The sequence below is a fragment of the Podarcis bocagei genome (assembly GCF_964188305.1).
Source record: "Podarcis bocagei genome assembly, chromosome: 11".
Lineage (NCBI taxonomy): Eukaryota > Metazoa > Chordata > Lepidosauria > Squamata > Lacertidae > Podarcis > Podarcis bocagei.
This window is the reverse complement of record NC_138136.1, coordinates 28,382,751-28,398,685: the sequence shown is the minus strand read 5'-3', so window position 1 is coordinate 28,398,685 and position 15,935 is coordinate 28,382,751. Positions and strand designations below refer to the sequence as shown.

Sequence of the window (15,935 nt, the reverse complement as noted above, 5' to 3'; positions counted from 1 at the left end):
TAGGGGATGACAAGGGTTTAGATCAGAAAAAAAATGTTTGATTCTGTACCAGTAAATCTATGGTGCAGAACAAAGATGTATTTAAATAGTTTGTTTCAGGAAAAAAATATAATCACTCCCCCCCCTTTCTTCTTTCTCCCCTCCCTATCTGCAGACGCAATGTGTGAAATGGCACGGAATTCTACTGCCCAGAGTCAAATATCCCACTAGGCACACCAAAGTTGTTGGGAATACCTCTCCAAATCCTGCCATTAAATACTGCTTTGTTTGTGCATGAATCTGATCATTTACCATCCATGTTAGGTCACTGGCACACAATTTACTGATGGAAAAATAACTTCTATGCACTTCGCTTGCACCATGAAGCAAACTGCAGGATTCTTGTACATTTTGTTTCTGTCATCCCTAAGAAAATGTCTAGCAGAACTGGGGGCAATAGGGCATTTAAATACTAATCAGGATAAAATCAGTATGGCAAGCGGAGCTTTTTTTCAGCAGGAATTCACCGGAACTCAGTTCCGGCACCTCTCAGGTAGGCACCATTGCTGTTATAAGAGAACAAGGGAGGTGTTCATGGTGAGTTTTGGCACCCCTTTTTCTAGAAAAACAGCACTGATGGCGAGCCATTTTCTTCAGCTTAAAGCCGTGTCTCCAAGGAGTCCTCCTGTCTGAGAGCAGAAAGCATTTCTATGTGAACATAGGTGTGTGCATTACCAAGCCCCTTCCAATATCTCCCCCTTCTTGTACTGGAGGAGCCTCTGACTCTCACAAGCTTCTCAGCTAACACACATGGTGGTGGCAAGGGCAATGGTGAAAGTGCTAAACAGTACATGCAACCCTTTAGATTCCGGCAAAAGGAATTATCTTCTGTCAGATTATGCAGCCCAAAGCTATACTCATGTTGCATCATTGTGAAAACTTTCTATAACTGAAGGAAGGACTATCATATAGCAACTGATGCATGTCGCTTGGTCCATGCTCACAGCCCAGAAGACAAGAGAACTACCACTGCCGTTGTATCAGAACAGTCTCTCTTGGAAATCCCAAAGAAGTCAGCCCACAAAGCTATCCATGCACACCTGGCTCCTATAGGCTTTCCAGAGCGATATCCTTCCCAATCCCTTTCCTTCACCACTGCAGCCCCCACTACTTCCCACCAACCGCTACCTTATCTCTCAACTGATAATAGGAGAGCATTTGCCTCACTGTGGCTTTGACACAGCAGTTAAACATGCTCTCTTAAATTTAATGTTTCTAAAGTAACTTTCAGAATTTTAAAATAATTTTCAGCTATGGCGATAAAACCACTGCAGCACAGGCCCTCAGTCTCCTGGGACACCTTGCCCAGAGAGAGGGGAGACTGAAGCTGGGGGCACGGCCAGTACTGACGCTGCATGAGTGACGTTAAAAATGTTAAATGGGTAAGTAGGCAGTGGTGAAGAGGGGCAGCAGCAGTAGGGGATAGAAGTGATGCCTGCCTCACACAGAACAGTATCTCGCATTGGCTCTGACAATAGGAACAAACATATTGAATGAGTTGGACTTATTCAGATACCTCAAAAAACGGTTAGGAAAATCCAGAGAAAGATTATTATTACTACCAGGGTTTTTTTTTTACTTTCAAAAGTAGTTTTTGGAAGAATATAAGCTACAAAAGAAAGGAGAGGACTGCATAACTCCCCCAACTGAAGAGGAAAATGTAGGCACCATTTTTGAAAATGCTATTTGTTATTTTGAGCCATGTTAGAATAAATGAACTCACATTTCCCAAATTTGGGAACATCACCTACTTTCAGGACTGCATATTTCCTTCTAAATTTCCTTGTAGATTCATGTTCAGTGCTCCCCCAGTAAACTGTGTGTTTCCCCTTTAGCTATTGTATTATGAACTGCACAATGTAGGCTAACAGACATGTGATAACGTTCATCTTAAACTTTTCATTAAACTACCAAAATTCAAATCCTACCTTTTTGTGCACTCTGACATTTTTGTCTGGCATTTTCATTAATTTTGCGACATACATAAATGTAGCTGAAATGTTAGCTGATCAATACTTTGTCTCTCTCTTGTAGCACCGGAGCGCATTTCCCCGAAGACCACACACAACAGTACAGGAATTAAATGTGTAAAATATCAAATGTTAATGTTAACACAGCAGTACTTACTGTATAACAACTGAAAAGGCTAAAACAATTCAAGCTGGATAAATGGTACCACAAATTATCCACAATCATATATAAAGATTAAAGTTTGTCCTGCAAAATAATTCACTGACTCATGTTGAAGTGTGTCCTTTTACTGATAGCTTAGTTGTCTAATTATTTTTCGGCTCATTAAAGTAAGAAGTGACAGTGAAAGAGGTTGCATACGGCCCCTCATCTCCTGCCCTGTATCTCCCTGCAATTGCCCACATCCACAGGTGCATAAATCAAGAGCCTGGAGAAAACGAACCCCAATTTAGAAAGCATTTCAGTATCTTCATTAGGTTGTTCTAAAGACAAACCTTGCCATTTCCTCAGATGAGAAAACTGCATAAAGTATTTCTGTAATAACCATTTCTTGCTAAAATTACATAGGAGTAATGCAAACTGATTAATTTAAGCACCGCAATGCATTTGATAGAACAGCTCATGAATGAAATATTCAAGTTGCTTTTACTTATTGTCTTCTCCAAGTGTTAAAAACAAAGGGTGATATCCAGTTGGGCCCAACTGCAGGCAGAACAGATTTCTGGTTGTGAAGCAGGACTATTTCCTCTCCACCCTGACGCAGCCCCCTGTCCACCTTCAAAATCTGATCCAGAGGGGAGGGCGACAGTCAGGAACAGAAGAAGCCCTGCTGCATGCACTATGTTGGATTTCACCCAAATAAAATATAGAGTAGGCAATAGGGATATTAAAATAGGAAATCTGGTGGTTTTCAGCATCTCCCCCCCCCCCAAAGTGCTGCAACATTTAAATCTCATATACTGTGTTATGATAAAGAGACTATTTAAATCAAATGTTTCCTTAACTCAAACCTCAAGATGTGCTCCTTTAGTTTGAACAACTGTACCCTTAGGTTACATTCCTGGAGCTAATCAACCCGCCTAAGATTCAGAGATTTCATAGGGGGACACAATGTGGAACTGTATGCAGAACTGCAATAATAATAATAATAATAATAATAATAATAATAATAATAATAATGATGATGATGATGATGTACATATTGCGGTTTTCAACACTGTAGGTTGTTGAGTTCTGGTTTATGATCTTGGTCAAAACTCTAGGGTATAAGCTGCCATGTGCTATCTGCCTCTATTAAAAGGCTTTGAAACCTCTCAACAAGGTGTAAAGAGGTTCTAAAGACCACGGCATGCAAAGATGAAAGTGTTTAATTTTTTTAATCTGCCTGTCAACTTATGAGTCTTTCACAAGACCCTCTGAGCACTTCTGCCTAGACCAACACTGGCAACCCACATATGACATCAGAGGCTGTGGAAGACAGATGGGCTGTGATATCTCCAATGCCAAGCTGTGACATCACAGCAGATTACTTAATAGGTTCAAAAGAGGCAGGGCAGGAACAGGGATCAGAAGAGACTTTATTGAAGATTAAAAATACAGTCCATTGCACCGATGGACTTAGCTTGTCAGATCTGAAGCAACAGTGCCTGTAAAAGGACAGGCAGCATCTAAGAAAGAACAGGTCGTTACTCATTCATGTTCATTACACCTGAGGCACAAAGTTGATCCTACAGTAGATCTTGAATAAGATTCTAAAGGGCATGTATATACCATAAAAATATTTAGGATAGATGGATATATCTGAGGAGCGGGGGGAAATACAATTTAATTTTCTTTCATAGTAGTTTTGTTTTGACTACAGCTTTCTCAAGAACGGTGGCTTTCTCAAGGCACTGCTTGCACCACTATTCATAACCCCCATTGCGTGGTAAGTCCCCCCAAGACAGGGCCATTTGGGGGGCCCAGTGAGGACAATCTGGCCAAGGTCATCTCAGACCTGGTCCTGTGGAGAACAAGAGGGAGATGGCAGTCGCCTCTACTTCCTGCCTTTGGGCATCGCATGGGCATCTGCTTGCCCACTATTGGAAGCAAGATGCTGGAGGACATGACTGTGCTCTCATCTAGCAGGGCACTTTTGGGGGCGTTGTACAGATTTCAAAGTCGGCTGCTTTTCTTAAAGTGAATTTAATCCTACCTAAACCCAGTTTTCTGCAACATCAAAGACAGTGGGGAGGGATTCAACTCATGGTCCCTTTTTGCAACTGTTTGGCACTCTTCTCTGTGCTGATCAATGAAGAGGGAGGAATCCTAAAGGATCCTGTGCTGCTGGTGTTTTGCCCTTGCTATTTGGAGCTAACAGAAGCTCCAGGCTGCTACAGCATGCAAGAGCTATCAGTTTAATTCTTCCCAGCACCCTCAATGCAGCACCACTCTGGAACAATGCTGCATTCAAAGTCATTAGGGAAAGATTAAAGTGACACTTCCTCACTGCAATCACTTGGAATCTTCTCAATGCCAAGCAGCTGAAGAGTGCATAGGTATCAGTGGTGGTGGGCATTTGCCTGACTGTGCTATGTGCTGATGCTGAACCTGATTCTCTAGCCCCTGGTATTCAAAGCATGCTGCCTCTAATCATATGTACTGCTTTGGGCACATTTATGTGGGAAAGTAGCATATAAGTTTAAATAATAAAAATAAAATAATGACAAGTATTGCCATGACGGGTATATCTTGCAGAATAAAGTTTTTCCCTCTGTCAACATATTGGTTCTGTTATTAAGCTACACCTTGTATTGTCTAAAGAAGTAATGTTATAGAAGCCATATGGTCACACCCTTTATTACTCCAGCTCAGGAGACCACAAGGGAGAGGATGCCCTATACGAGTGCTTCCCTTCATCAGGCAAAAGGAACATTATGCCATTATGTCACAAGCACCTCCCAGAGCTAATGCAGGAAGTAAACACACAAAAGCAGCAGCATTTTGAGTAAAGTTATTATGCAACAGTTTCTGAAGCTTATGTATACAGGCATAACCTTTTATCAAGGCTCCTGGAATGTATCTTATCACATTTCTCAGATCTTAAAATTATCAGTTGTCTATTTATTTATTTATTAAATTTCCGTTTCACCCTTCCTCCTAAAGGAGTCCAAGATGACTAACGTAAAGAAGTTGTAAGCTTTTGGGGCCTCTGTTTTTGTTCCTCAAAATGCTCCTATTTGGTGTCGTGGCAAGGAAGTGAAGATGTAGAAGAAAAAAGTTAAGACGTCTAGAAGAAAATTGTATTAAACAGACACACAGAAAATACTGGGTGGGAAGTTTTTTTGGATGGAGGCAGATCTGGTGGATATGTATAACATAAACCAGTGTTTCCCAACCGGTGTTCCGCGGCACACGAGTGTGCCGTGAGACATCGGCTGGTGTGCCGCGAGATGCCTGGAGGGAGGCGGGCGAGTCGGGCGGCGAGAGGCGGGGCGGCGGCGGCGAGGAGAGGCCGCGCCTCCTGCTGCTGCCTGGCGCTCCTCCTCGCAGCCGGCAGCGCTGCCTGGGCGCCTCCGTGCGACTCTGCCTCGCTGGGTTTGGTCTCCCAGCAGAGACGGGTCACACGCGCACCTCCCTCCCTCCCTCAGCCTGCGCGGAGGGAGAGCCAGAGAGAGGCATCGCTCCTGCGCGGCGGGAGAGGGAGCAGCCGGAGCGATGCCCCAAACGAAGGCATGGGACCGGAGGGGAAATCCTCTCCGAGGAGGATTGAGCGCAGCTAAGAGAAGCCTTTCGAGGAGCTGCCGTGTCCCCTGGAAACCCCCTTCCCAGCTCTGCCTGCCTGCCTGCCCAAAGCTTGGAGGTTCCCCGGCAAGGGGGAGGGAAAAAACTTTCACTTTTGTGCGTCCCTCCCGGCGTGACGCTGCGCGCTGACGTCACGGGGCGGGGCTTTAATGGTGGTGTGCCGCGAGATTTTTTTTCAGTAAGCAGGTGTGCCGTTGCCCAAAAACGTTTGGGAAACACTGACATAAACAACTGAGGATCCATTTCTCACACAGTCAGATATTTCGTCTAAGGTTGGCAGGCATCAATGGCTTAGCTTTAGAATCTCATACCCAAAGAATGGGATATTAAAGTTCCTCAATGTTGACATGGACATGACTGCAGAGGAGTTGAACTTTGTTCCTACTGTGAAACAAGTGCTAATGGCACCACCCATCTGCAGCAACCACATTTGCCAGTGTTGTTAACTTGGGGTGACAGTAGTAGCAGAGGGATGGGGAATACGTGATGGGGAATACACGGTTGTTCTATAATTTGTTATTAATCAGTTGAAAATTGGTTCCACCAGCATGTAAAATGGCAGTATGTGTGCCATACTGTTTTGCCACCAAGTACTAAGTCATCTTTTGCAAAGGGATCAAATACTTATTTCACTTATTATAATGCACATCCATCTCCGTCTTCTGTCTTCTGGGTTTCTGGGGATTTTCCTGTTGTTATTCTGTCTCTCACAGCTACAATAAACCTACCATTAAAATTATGGACCGGTCATTTCTTCGTCAGAGGGCAAATGGGCAAATTTAGCAGGGGATCAAATACTTCCTCCCCCTCACTGTATATTTGTATGCAAGTATGCCTATACAGAGCTGATTTAGGATCAATACACCTGCCTACATTTATAGATAATCGTTGGGAGCATGGCTATGATGCCATGGTGAACTCAAGTACTTTGAAGTTTCCTATACCACTGGAAATTAGAGAGAAGAATGTACTGGCATTAAACTTCCTGGAGTTTTATGGTTAGGGTATTAGAGGTCACTGATTGTAGAAGAAAGCCAATTCTAGGAAGCCCGGGATGTTCTAATATTGGCTTTAAACTACAGATTGATTATTAGGTATTGACTGTGATCTTTCATATATGTCCTATTGATGAGACCATTACATTTATTTATTTTTTTGTATACACATATATTAATATTAAGGTTAATATCATACCACAAAAGCAGCAAGACTCCTTGGTGGTGAATCCCAGTCAAAGCAACTGTTTATATAGTAGGCGGCATTTACAAGAACCATGACGCAACGCTTCATCCGCATGAAGTTCCTTAGAAGAAGCTGGAGGAAAGAAACGTAGAATGTGTCGGCTCAGTTTGTGCATTTTAGCTATGAAAACGGCTCACAACACATTTCAACCGAAAATACTGTTCTGTACAGACAATATTTTGTATTGCAGTAAAGGGGAAAACTCATTATCTAGATATTTATCAGTATTATCAGTAGTTGTAGGCTTGCACTGTTCTGCTGTACAGCATGAAAATAATTTAAATGACAGTACAATTGTACCTACTAATGTTTCCTTCCCAATCTTTAAGCACACTCTAAGAACTGAGATCCAGAGATTTAATATATCAACCTACATTTTTTTGCACTGGAGTTGACTGAATCAATTTTTGATGACTAAAGAGATGACTGCTGAGAAACCACGTATGCAGTTCTGAGTAATTATCTCTGAGGAAACTGAAGTAACTTTTTCCATGTAAGCTGTGAAACTACAATACGTTTCATGAAAAGGATGAACAAGTAGATTTTTAAGGAATTATGTTTTAAAACGAATAGCTGAGCACCACGAAGTTCATTTGGAGACGAACTCATTAACTTTTACGAAACTTACATTTTACAGTATTAGGTTATATTCACTAATTCAAGATCTCTGATATTTAAGAAAATAACTTGCTCTAAGGAGATTCTTATACTACAAACCATGGTTTGATAATATTCATTGATTAGTAATAGTCATAAGTTCCTTGCTACTATTTTTCTGCATATGAGTCTAGCCATTTCTGAGCAGTACCTATACATCTGGAAGAATAGGTATTGTATACTCCCCCCCCACACACACACACACCGCAAGGCACGCTTGCTTACTTTCTGATAATGGAAGTGTTATATTGCTGCTTATAAAATCTCTGTACTGATGATTTCATGCAGTAATTATAAAACACTGGACAGCACACAAATAAGATTCTACAAAGAAGAGTTGTTTAGTGTTTGACTCTTCAGTGACCAACATTCTTATCCTCCAGAAGGAAACATGAACATCATAGCTGCAAGATTTTAAAAATTATTTAAGTTGAAAGCATTCAGTAGGATTGCACTTTTGAAAACAGTTACTGCTGGTAAATATTGCAGCAATTAGTTAGTAAACATGAATGAAAAAGAAAAATCTTGTCAATCATGTTGCAGAATCAAAGGGATTTTATATATTTGCCTGAGTTAAGTTTCTAATAAGCACCTTAAAAGGAGGACTAAGAGAACAAAAGGCTGATACATACCATAATCCAAAACAATATGGGAGTTCCTCCAGGTCAAAGTTGGCCACCAAAATTTATGCTAGACTAAGTTTACAGCCACCTGTGCTATAACCTGATACATGGGGGCAGACTGACAACTTTAATTAGAGTTATCATGCACACATTTTACAAATAACTAAATCTGGCAGAAAGGGATTTAGAATACTTTAAAATCTGCATTTGTGCAAATTTTATTTGATAACTCCAGATAAGTTTTTCAATATAAATGAGATGTGCTATTCTCTTAGTTAATCAATGCTTGACAAAATATAGTCATAAGGTTTCACTTGATATTCTATTGGGAATAAATAATAGTTTCCAACTCTTTACCTGTTTAGAAATTCTGTTTTCTTCTTCAATATACTTCTGTTCTTTGGGCATTAACGTTCGGAAGCTGGCTTTCACCTATATATCAAAATATAGTTTAGGGACTGAAAACTGCACAAATATATATAGAATCATCACTGTGGCATTTCAAAGTCATGGGGCCAAGACTATAATCCAGAAATGTGAGGCACAGAAACTTATGCTTGTGTATACATTAGCAGCAGTAGTAGCAAAGTGGGTGTCTCAGCCAGTGGCAGAAGAGCATTCTGCAGCATACATCAAGGTTTGGAGAAAATGAGGAATGACAGAAATTCTCTACAAATCAGGAACAAAAGCTTTCATGAAACTGAACTCTTTAGCAGTACAAAAAAGGCAAAGTTAAGACTTACAGCATTAAAAATCACATCTATTTCAAGATAGATGACCCCCTTTGTTGGCCCTGTCAGCTGCTTGTTTTTCAAGACGTAGGCTTTCTGTTCACCATTTTGAATCTGCGGGAAAAGGACATGACAGCCGTCTGTCTCGCAGTCTCCACTGAATACACTCCCTCAGTGACCTTTGACCCCCAGCTGCTGAAACTGACAGAGAACCCAAAACAACTGTGGCAATTCTGACAAGTACCTGTTCATTACCAGGACCAAGTCTGTCAGGAAAAATTAACTATCATGGGATTCAACATGGCCGTGAATTGAGTATGTTAAATTTTTTAGTGTTCTTATTACAGACCTTGGTTGAAAAATGGCAGACAGCCCTGATTTTTTTTTTCCATGAGCATAAAAATATACAGAGCAGTGCATTAACCAAATAATAATAATAAACTTACAGACAACAATGGTATAGCCACTTTGCCCAGGAAGTCAGCACTCCGATCTCGGTCTTCGTCATAAACTGTCACTTCAAGAACTGAGTGGATATCCTTAATATTGCTATGAAAGTGATAGGGCAGAACAGAGGTAGGAAAGTCACCTAACTGAATCATTATGAAGGCAAATGCATTAACAAGTTAGAGGAAAATGAAAAGCTGTGTGAATTTTTAGAAGTGTAAACTAGAAAAAGGGAGTTAAAAAGAGGGCATGAATTGAAATAGAAATGTCCAGGAATGCAACTCAGGCATGATACCGATCATTTCATGACTGGGCATGCATTATACAACCTACAATAAGCACAAGAAAGCCTTTCATTAATACTTACCCTGATTTAGTGTACTGAATAAGTGATACGTTTGCAGAGTTAGAAGGTAAGATTGCAATCAAAAAGCACTTGGAATTTAAAATGGACATGACCAGATCCTTGGTGGGTTTCGTATAGACACCCCCTCCCAAAAAAACCCCAATCAAATTGTTGCCACCAGATTTAGAAGCCATTAAGAGGTTTCCAGAGTTCTCACTTTCTCCATTCCTTAAACTGCTACAGAGTTTCAACTTTCTGGTATTAAATTGTATGCCAGCTAGGCTGCATTCAGATGTAAACGTAAATCATGGTTTAGTAGGAAAAGAATGTTAGGTCTAGGCTGCTACCAGGTTCACACACGTCCCCCTTCCCTTTGGTTGTTTAGCATGCTGCGCTTGGGCAAGTTATATGAACCCCTAAACTGTGGTTAGTCTTAATTATGATTAGTTAAAAAAAAAAGTTAGTTTCCTAAATACTAGAAGCTGGTTTGTTTTCACTAACTATAGCTAAGTTCGACCACAGCTTGTCCACATTCAGATGACATTGCAAGCCACAGTTAACCTAAGATGGAAGTAAATCCCCCTAAAGCCCGCATGGCTGTGCCAGAGGAGGGATGAAGTGTGCAAGCCTGAAGATTTGTAAGGTTCAGTCTTTCAACCTTTAAATATGGTTTAATTATGAGTTAGTTGGCATGCAGTGCTGAGCCAAACTATAGCTTAGCGTGAATGAGAGGGTCTCCAAAGAGGAGATTGTGCCTGATGCAAGCCTCTTCCAGACCTCTTGCGGCCACGCTTCTTCTCCATACAAACCCCAAGAATAAGCCTTAGTTCCAACATCATGGTTTGTCTAGAGAAGACATGACCCCAAATTTGGATGACTAAGTCAAACAATGACTTAGCTTACACCATCAGGACCAGAGGAAGAACAAAGCAGCTGCATGGAATTTTCTTCCCAAGAGAAGGCATAGGCAAACTCGGCCCTCCAGATGTTTTGGGACTACAACTCCCATCATCCCTGACCACTGGTCCTGTTAGCTAGAGATGATGGGAGTTGTAGTCTCAAAACAGCTGGAGGGCTGAGTTTGCCTATGCCTGCCCAAGAGCCTGCATGTTCACACTAAATTATAGCTTGGCCCTTATGTCTAAACAAGCTCCATGTGTACTTTTATAAATATTTAGGTGCTACTGATATTTACTTTGGAAAAATAATTAGCACTTCATATCCAGTTAATACGTAGAGGAATGTGGCATAATCAACTTTGAAAAATATATACAAGTAAGGAGTGGGGCAAAAATCAAAGATTAAAGATGTGTGACTCATGATATATTGCATTCAAGATAATTTGCAATAGTTAACTGAGATGTTGTATAATGAAATAATGGGGGTTGATTGTTGGAACTTTTGCATATAAACAAAATTTGCAATGAATGCAGCATATTTTGCAAATACACAGAATACTGAATGGGGACGCACCCCTTAATACACACCTCTTCACCCTGGAATTGAACACCTGAGGTGTATATTTTTGACTCACCTTATTTTTTGATTGTAAGGTGTTTTAGACAGTTCTAATATTCTGTTTTAATGTTATACCCCGCCCTGGGACCTTATGGTGAAGGGCAGATAATAAACAAACAAACAAATAACAATAATGATAACAATTAAATTAATAGCTTATTGTTGTGTTTCTTCAATCTCACAAAGAAAGGGGGGGAAGGGGGTTAAACAGATCTTACAGGCTACATAGTAAGTATTAACTTGGTTCTTATAAAACCAAAAATGTAGAAGGCGACTGCCTGAACACACATAAGACTAAAGCTTCCAGCTGGGAACATTTAGTGGATAGTGAACAGCAAAAACAAACAAACCTGAAACAGATTTACTTTCTCTTTGTGTTGTAGTGCAATTGGAGCAGCCATAGAAAAAGAAGATGCTTGATTCTTTAATTTTTAAATGTTTCAAAATATTGCCACTGAGAAACTATTAAGTACTGAAGTAATTTTCCATCACAAAGAGTGTTTCATAAATAGAAGTTTCACAGAATTCTAAAGTTGTAATGCAACTCATCTAGCACAGCGCCCCGATGCTAGAGAAAACCCCTTTGATTAGGGCTTTTAATCTAAAATATCATCTTCAATCCAACAGACCGGAGATCAGAACATTACAAAAAGCAAAGGAATGAGCATAATTAATAAGAGGGGGGAAATAAGATCTTCCAGAAGAATAAGCCTCTTAATATTCTTTCCTATATTCAGCTCCCATTCATTATGTGAATAATCATAGTAACAGAGCTTAAGGCCAACAATCTGCTCTTCAGAAGACTGTGTAGCCCAACCCTCTGTCACCAGGCAGGGTTTCACGTGCTGTACTACTGAGCAATGGCTTTCACCTATAATCACAACAGGCCTTCATTCCCCCCCCCCCCCCACAAACCACTGGCTTAGTAGAGACAGTGAGAATTTCATCCTGCTCACCTTTTAAAGTTAATAAACCAAATTCACACCTCCAGGATAAATGCACCAAGGAAAACAATATATAAAAGTTCCAATAATATTTCCATACTTCACTGTCACTTTATCCACTCTAACTTTTTGTTTACCTCTATGGTTCCTCCCCTCCCCTCCTCTCCAAAATTAATTCAGGGGAATAATCTCAATATAATGAAGGAGCCAACAGGTCTAGCATTCAAGACACTATACAGTATGAGGGTCAACAAATGTTCAGGATTCTCAGACTCTGCCCTACAGTTCTAAATGCGAGAGAGGATCATTGTGAAAGAAAATCAGCATTATTCTGAGTCCAATATTGGTGAGTTCGCTTACTCACATTTAAAGTTGAAATAACATGCATGGGGTTATATTGGACATCTTCGTTGGCATCAACTCGGTAGCAGCAGTGTGGGTGGTCAGGAATATGGGTAAAACTGCCCAATAAATTCTAAAAATTATTGGAATGAACATTAAAAAGTTTCAGCCTAGTAGCTGCACAGCAGTATACTATGGTACCTTCAAAGTATATTGACATTTGGAGTATCATCACTCAGAAGGCAAAATCAAAGAGAGAAATTATCTACTTTATACTTCTGTTCGTTCCAATGAAATCTCTTGTTCCACTTAAGAAATCAAAGCAATTTAGCTTTATCTTGATAGCTTTGAAATGATTAGCCAGGTATACAAGTAAAATTCAAAAGCGAAACATTAAGACTTACAATGTGAAGATCTTGTTCCATTCAGGATTAAGATTCTTGTACACCGTATGGGTCAGCAGTCTATCATTGTTCAACTCAACTACACAAAATGGATCACTTTTACCTGGGAAAAGACCATTTAACAATATTATGAATACTTTGCAACTTAAAATTATCTTCACATTCTATGTACGGCAACTTGAATTCACACTATAACAGTGAAAGCAACCTGCATGTTTACTCACTAATTCTGCAGTGGAATAAGACATACATATGTTTTAGAATGTCAAATGCTGATCAACAGATCAAAAATTATTTGGACAGCTAGAAAACTAAGGAAACAGGGCCTAGTTTTGATAACAAATCCGTATTGCACAATGCAGAGAGCAAGGTTTGGGTTTAATTTTGGAGTAATGAAATATGGTTGTGCTAGGGGGGGGAAATAAAACATTAGTAAGTCTACCAATTTTATTTCCCTTTGAAAACAACTAATTTCACCATTCATGTTGCCTTTAATTTAATTTAGGCTTCAATTCTACAAACATTTAAATTAATACTTACTAGAGAGTAAATCTCATTGAACTCTATGTTGCCAAGTTAAGTGTTATAATTATCCAACGTAATATAACAATGTATTAATGCCAAATTCCATCTGAATTCATATTTCAGATACCACAGTGAATTTCCATCAAGGAAACTCTTCCCATTTAAAATACATTGCCAAACAGCCAATAGTCACAAGCTCAATTTTACCACATTAAACATGTTGGCATAAATTGAAAGGGAGAGAGGGGGAAGAAGTGGCAAGACTAGGCCTCTGATCTAATATTGATGGTAAAATGGTTGGGGGGGGGGAACCCTGATGGATTTTGCAGCAGTCCAGCAAATCTAATGCACAAGACAATTGTATTCCACAATAATTTCAATATTTTTGTAATGTAATGCCATGTATTACATGAACCCATAGATTCAGCAGTTCAAAGGGGCCAGATTAACAATATCAGTAAGGCAAGCAATTTGTTTCATACCTTAAACAAATGACAATTAAATCAATATTTAGCAAAGCTGTCCAGGAATCACATCTTCCAAACAGCAATATTGATTCAAACGCCATCACAGGTTAATGTGCACATTATGAATTTTAATGGCAAATAAAAATTATTTTAAATATGCAACTGCAGTTGATGCTTTTATTTTGCAAAAAAATATCATTTATCCCAAACTTGAAGAATGAATTCATCAACCCCCTCTAGTGAAATTTAAAGTAAAGCCATTACAATTTAAACAAACAATAAAATACACATAATCATAAATACCTAAAGACATCACCAGATAAAACCAGTATTACAGGGGTCAGTCCACTGTCCCTCAGACCTTGTGGGGGCCAGACTATTTTTTTTGGGGGGGGATGAATGAATTCCTATGCCCCACAAATAACCCAGAGACGCATTTTAAATAAAAGCACACATTCTACTCATGTATCCGGCCCCCGGGCCTTAGGTTGCCTACCCATGATTAAGAGCATCAACCACACCAACCAATTTATGATGACCAGTCAAACAACAGTATAATCACTATATCACAAACCAACATGCGCCTGGGAGAAAAGAAAGATCTTAACCTGGCGTCAAAAATATGGTCATGATAGTACCAAGCAGGCCTCGCTAAGGAAAGTATTCCATAACCAGGAGGCCAAAACCAAAAAGGCCCTCTCCCTTTTCCACAACCTTCAAACCTCTCTCAGAGGGGGAACCTGGAGAAGGGCCTTCATTGCAGATCTTGAACAAACAACAAAGGCCAGTACAGGTGCCCCCCCCATGGGTGTTACATTCCAGGGCCCCACTCACATGTTGAGAAATGAAGTGAAATCAGGTAAAGTGTGGAGGATGCGGGGAGAGGGAGAGAGAGAGAGAGAGAGAGAGAGAGAGAGAGAGAGAGAGAGAGAGAGGAGACTCAGCCTGGAAATCACTCAGGGCCCCTGACCGACCTATCCCAAGCCTTCCTGCTTGCCTGAGGGGAGCTAGTGCCCATAGTAGCAACAGCTGGCCATGGAGGGTGAGGGCCAAGAAAGGTGTCCAGAAGAATTGGTGCCAGGATGGGGGCACGGAGGTGAGGAGAAGGCGGCTGTCTTCCCTCGCTCAAGCAGTAGTCCCAAGCAAGGGAAAGCCTATTTATTTATTTATTTATTTATTTATTTATTTATTTAATAGCTGTCTGGAAAAATGCAGTTGCACATAGGGGGTGTTTGCCTATATGCTTGTAGTAATAAGTCTTAAGTCCAAAGTTCATTTTTTTACTACAACTAAAATCTGTTTTATAATTAACTCTCAGCAGCTAATGTTAAGGTCACAAATAATTTTAACATATAATAATAGCATTACCGTTACAAAAATACTCTTCACTGTGTTGATTTAATCTGGGAACACACAAATTCATGTGTTCCAAATATATAATCGCATCAATTTAGCTTCCTAACATTGCATAGACAAGAGAATTAATATTATAGGCTAATAATTTTAAGATGCAAAATATAGACCTGATGTCTCTCATTATGTGGGTTGGTGGGATGGCTGGTTTGCTTTTCTCCTATTTTTATTATGTATTTTGGTTTTTTTATATTGTCTTTTAATATTCTGAACCACCCTGGATGAAGGGTGGTATATATGTTTTATAAATAATAATAGTAAGTATATTTTCTGAAAAAATGGATATAAATATCTAGTTATTTTAAAAATGATCCCACAAACATTAGCTAAACCTAAGACATATGTATAGCAAAAGACTTCAAAACCCTTAATCGTGACACTCTAGGATTTGATCTTCAGAAAAATTATTCACATCTGTTTAAAAAGTTGATGTTCACCTAATTATCTATAAAGATACACACTGCTCCAGCGCTGTTCAAAACA

The 15,935-nt window shown here is 39.9% G+C and overlaps 1 protein-coding gene across 8 annotated transcripts in view; it reads right to left on the bottom strand.

Moving 5' to 3' along the window:
- MCTP1 (multiple C2 and transmembrane domain containing 1) overlaps positions 1-15,935 on the bottom strand; it is a gene marked incomplete at its 3' end in the record, with an annotated part of 198,899 nt that overhangs the window by 65,938 nt on the left and 117,026 nt on the right. For 3 of the 8 annotated variants that reach the window (XM_081212354.1, XM_081212359.1, XM_081212358.1), the window contains exons 12-17: positions 13,048-13,150; positions 9,493-9,595; positions 9,059-9,160; positions 8,673-8,747; positions 6,988-7,107; positions 6,431-6,517 (exon numbers count right to left, since the gene is read on the bottom strand). In XM_081212354.1, coding sequence (XP_081068480.1) covers positions 6,431-6,517; positions 6,988-7,107; positions 8,673-8,747; positions 9,059-9,160; positions 9,493-9,595; positions 13,048-13,150 — 590 coding nt within the window. Of the gene's footprint in view, positions 1-6,426; positions 6,518-6,981; positions 7,108-8,672; positions 8,748-9,058; positions 9,161-9,492; positions 9,596-13,047; positions 13,151-15,935 lie in introns of those variants that run through there. The other 5 variants (XM_081212355.1, XM_081212356.1, XM_081212360.1 and 2 more) reach the window with 3 other exon arrangements.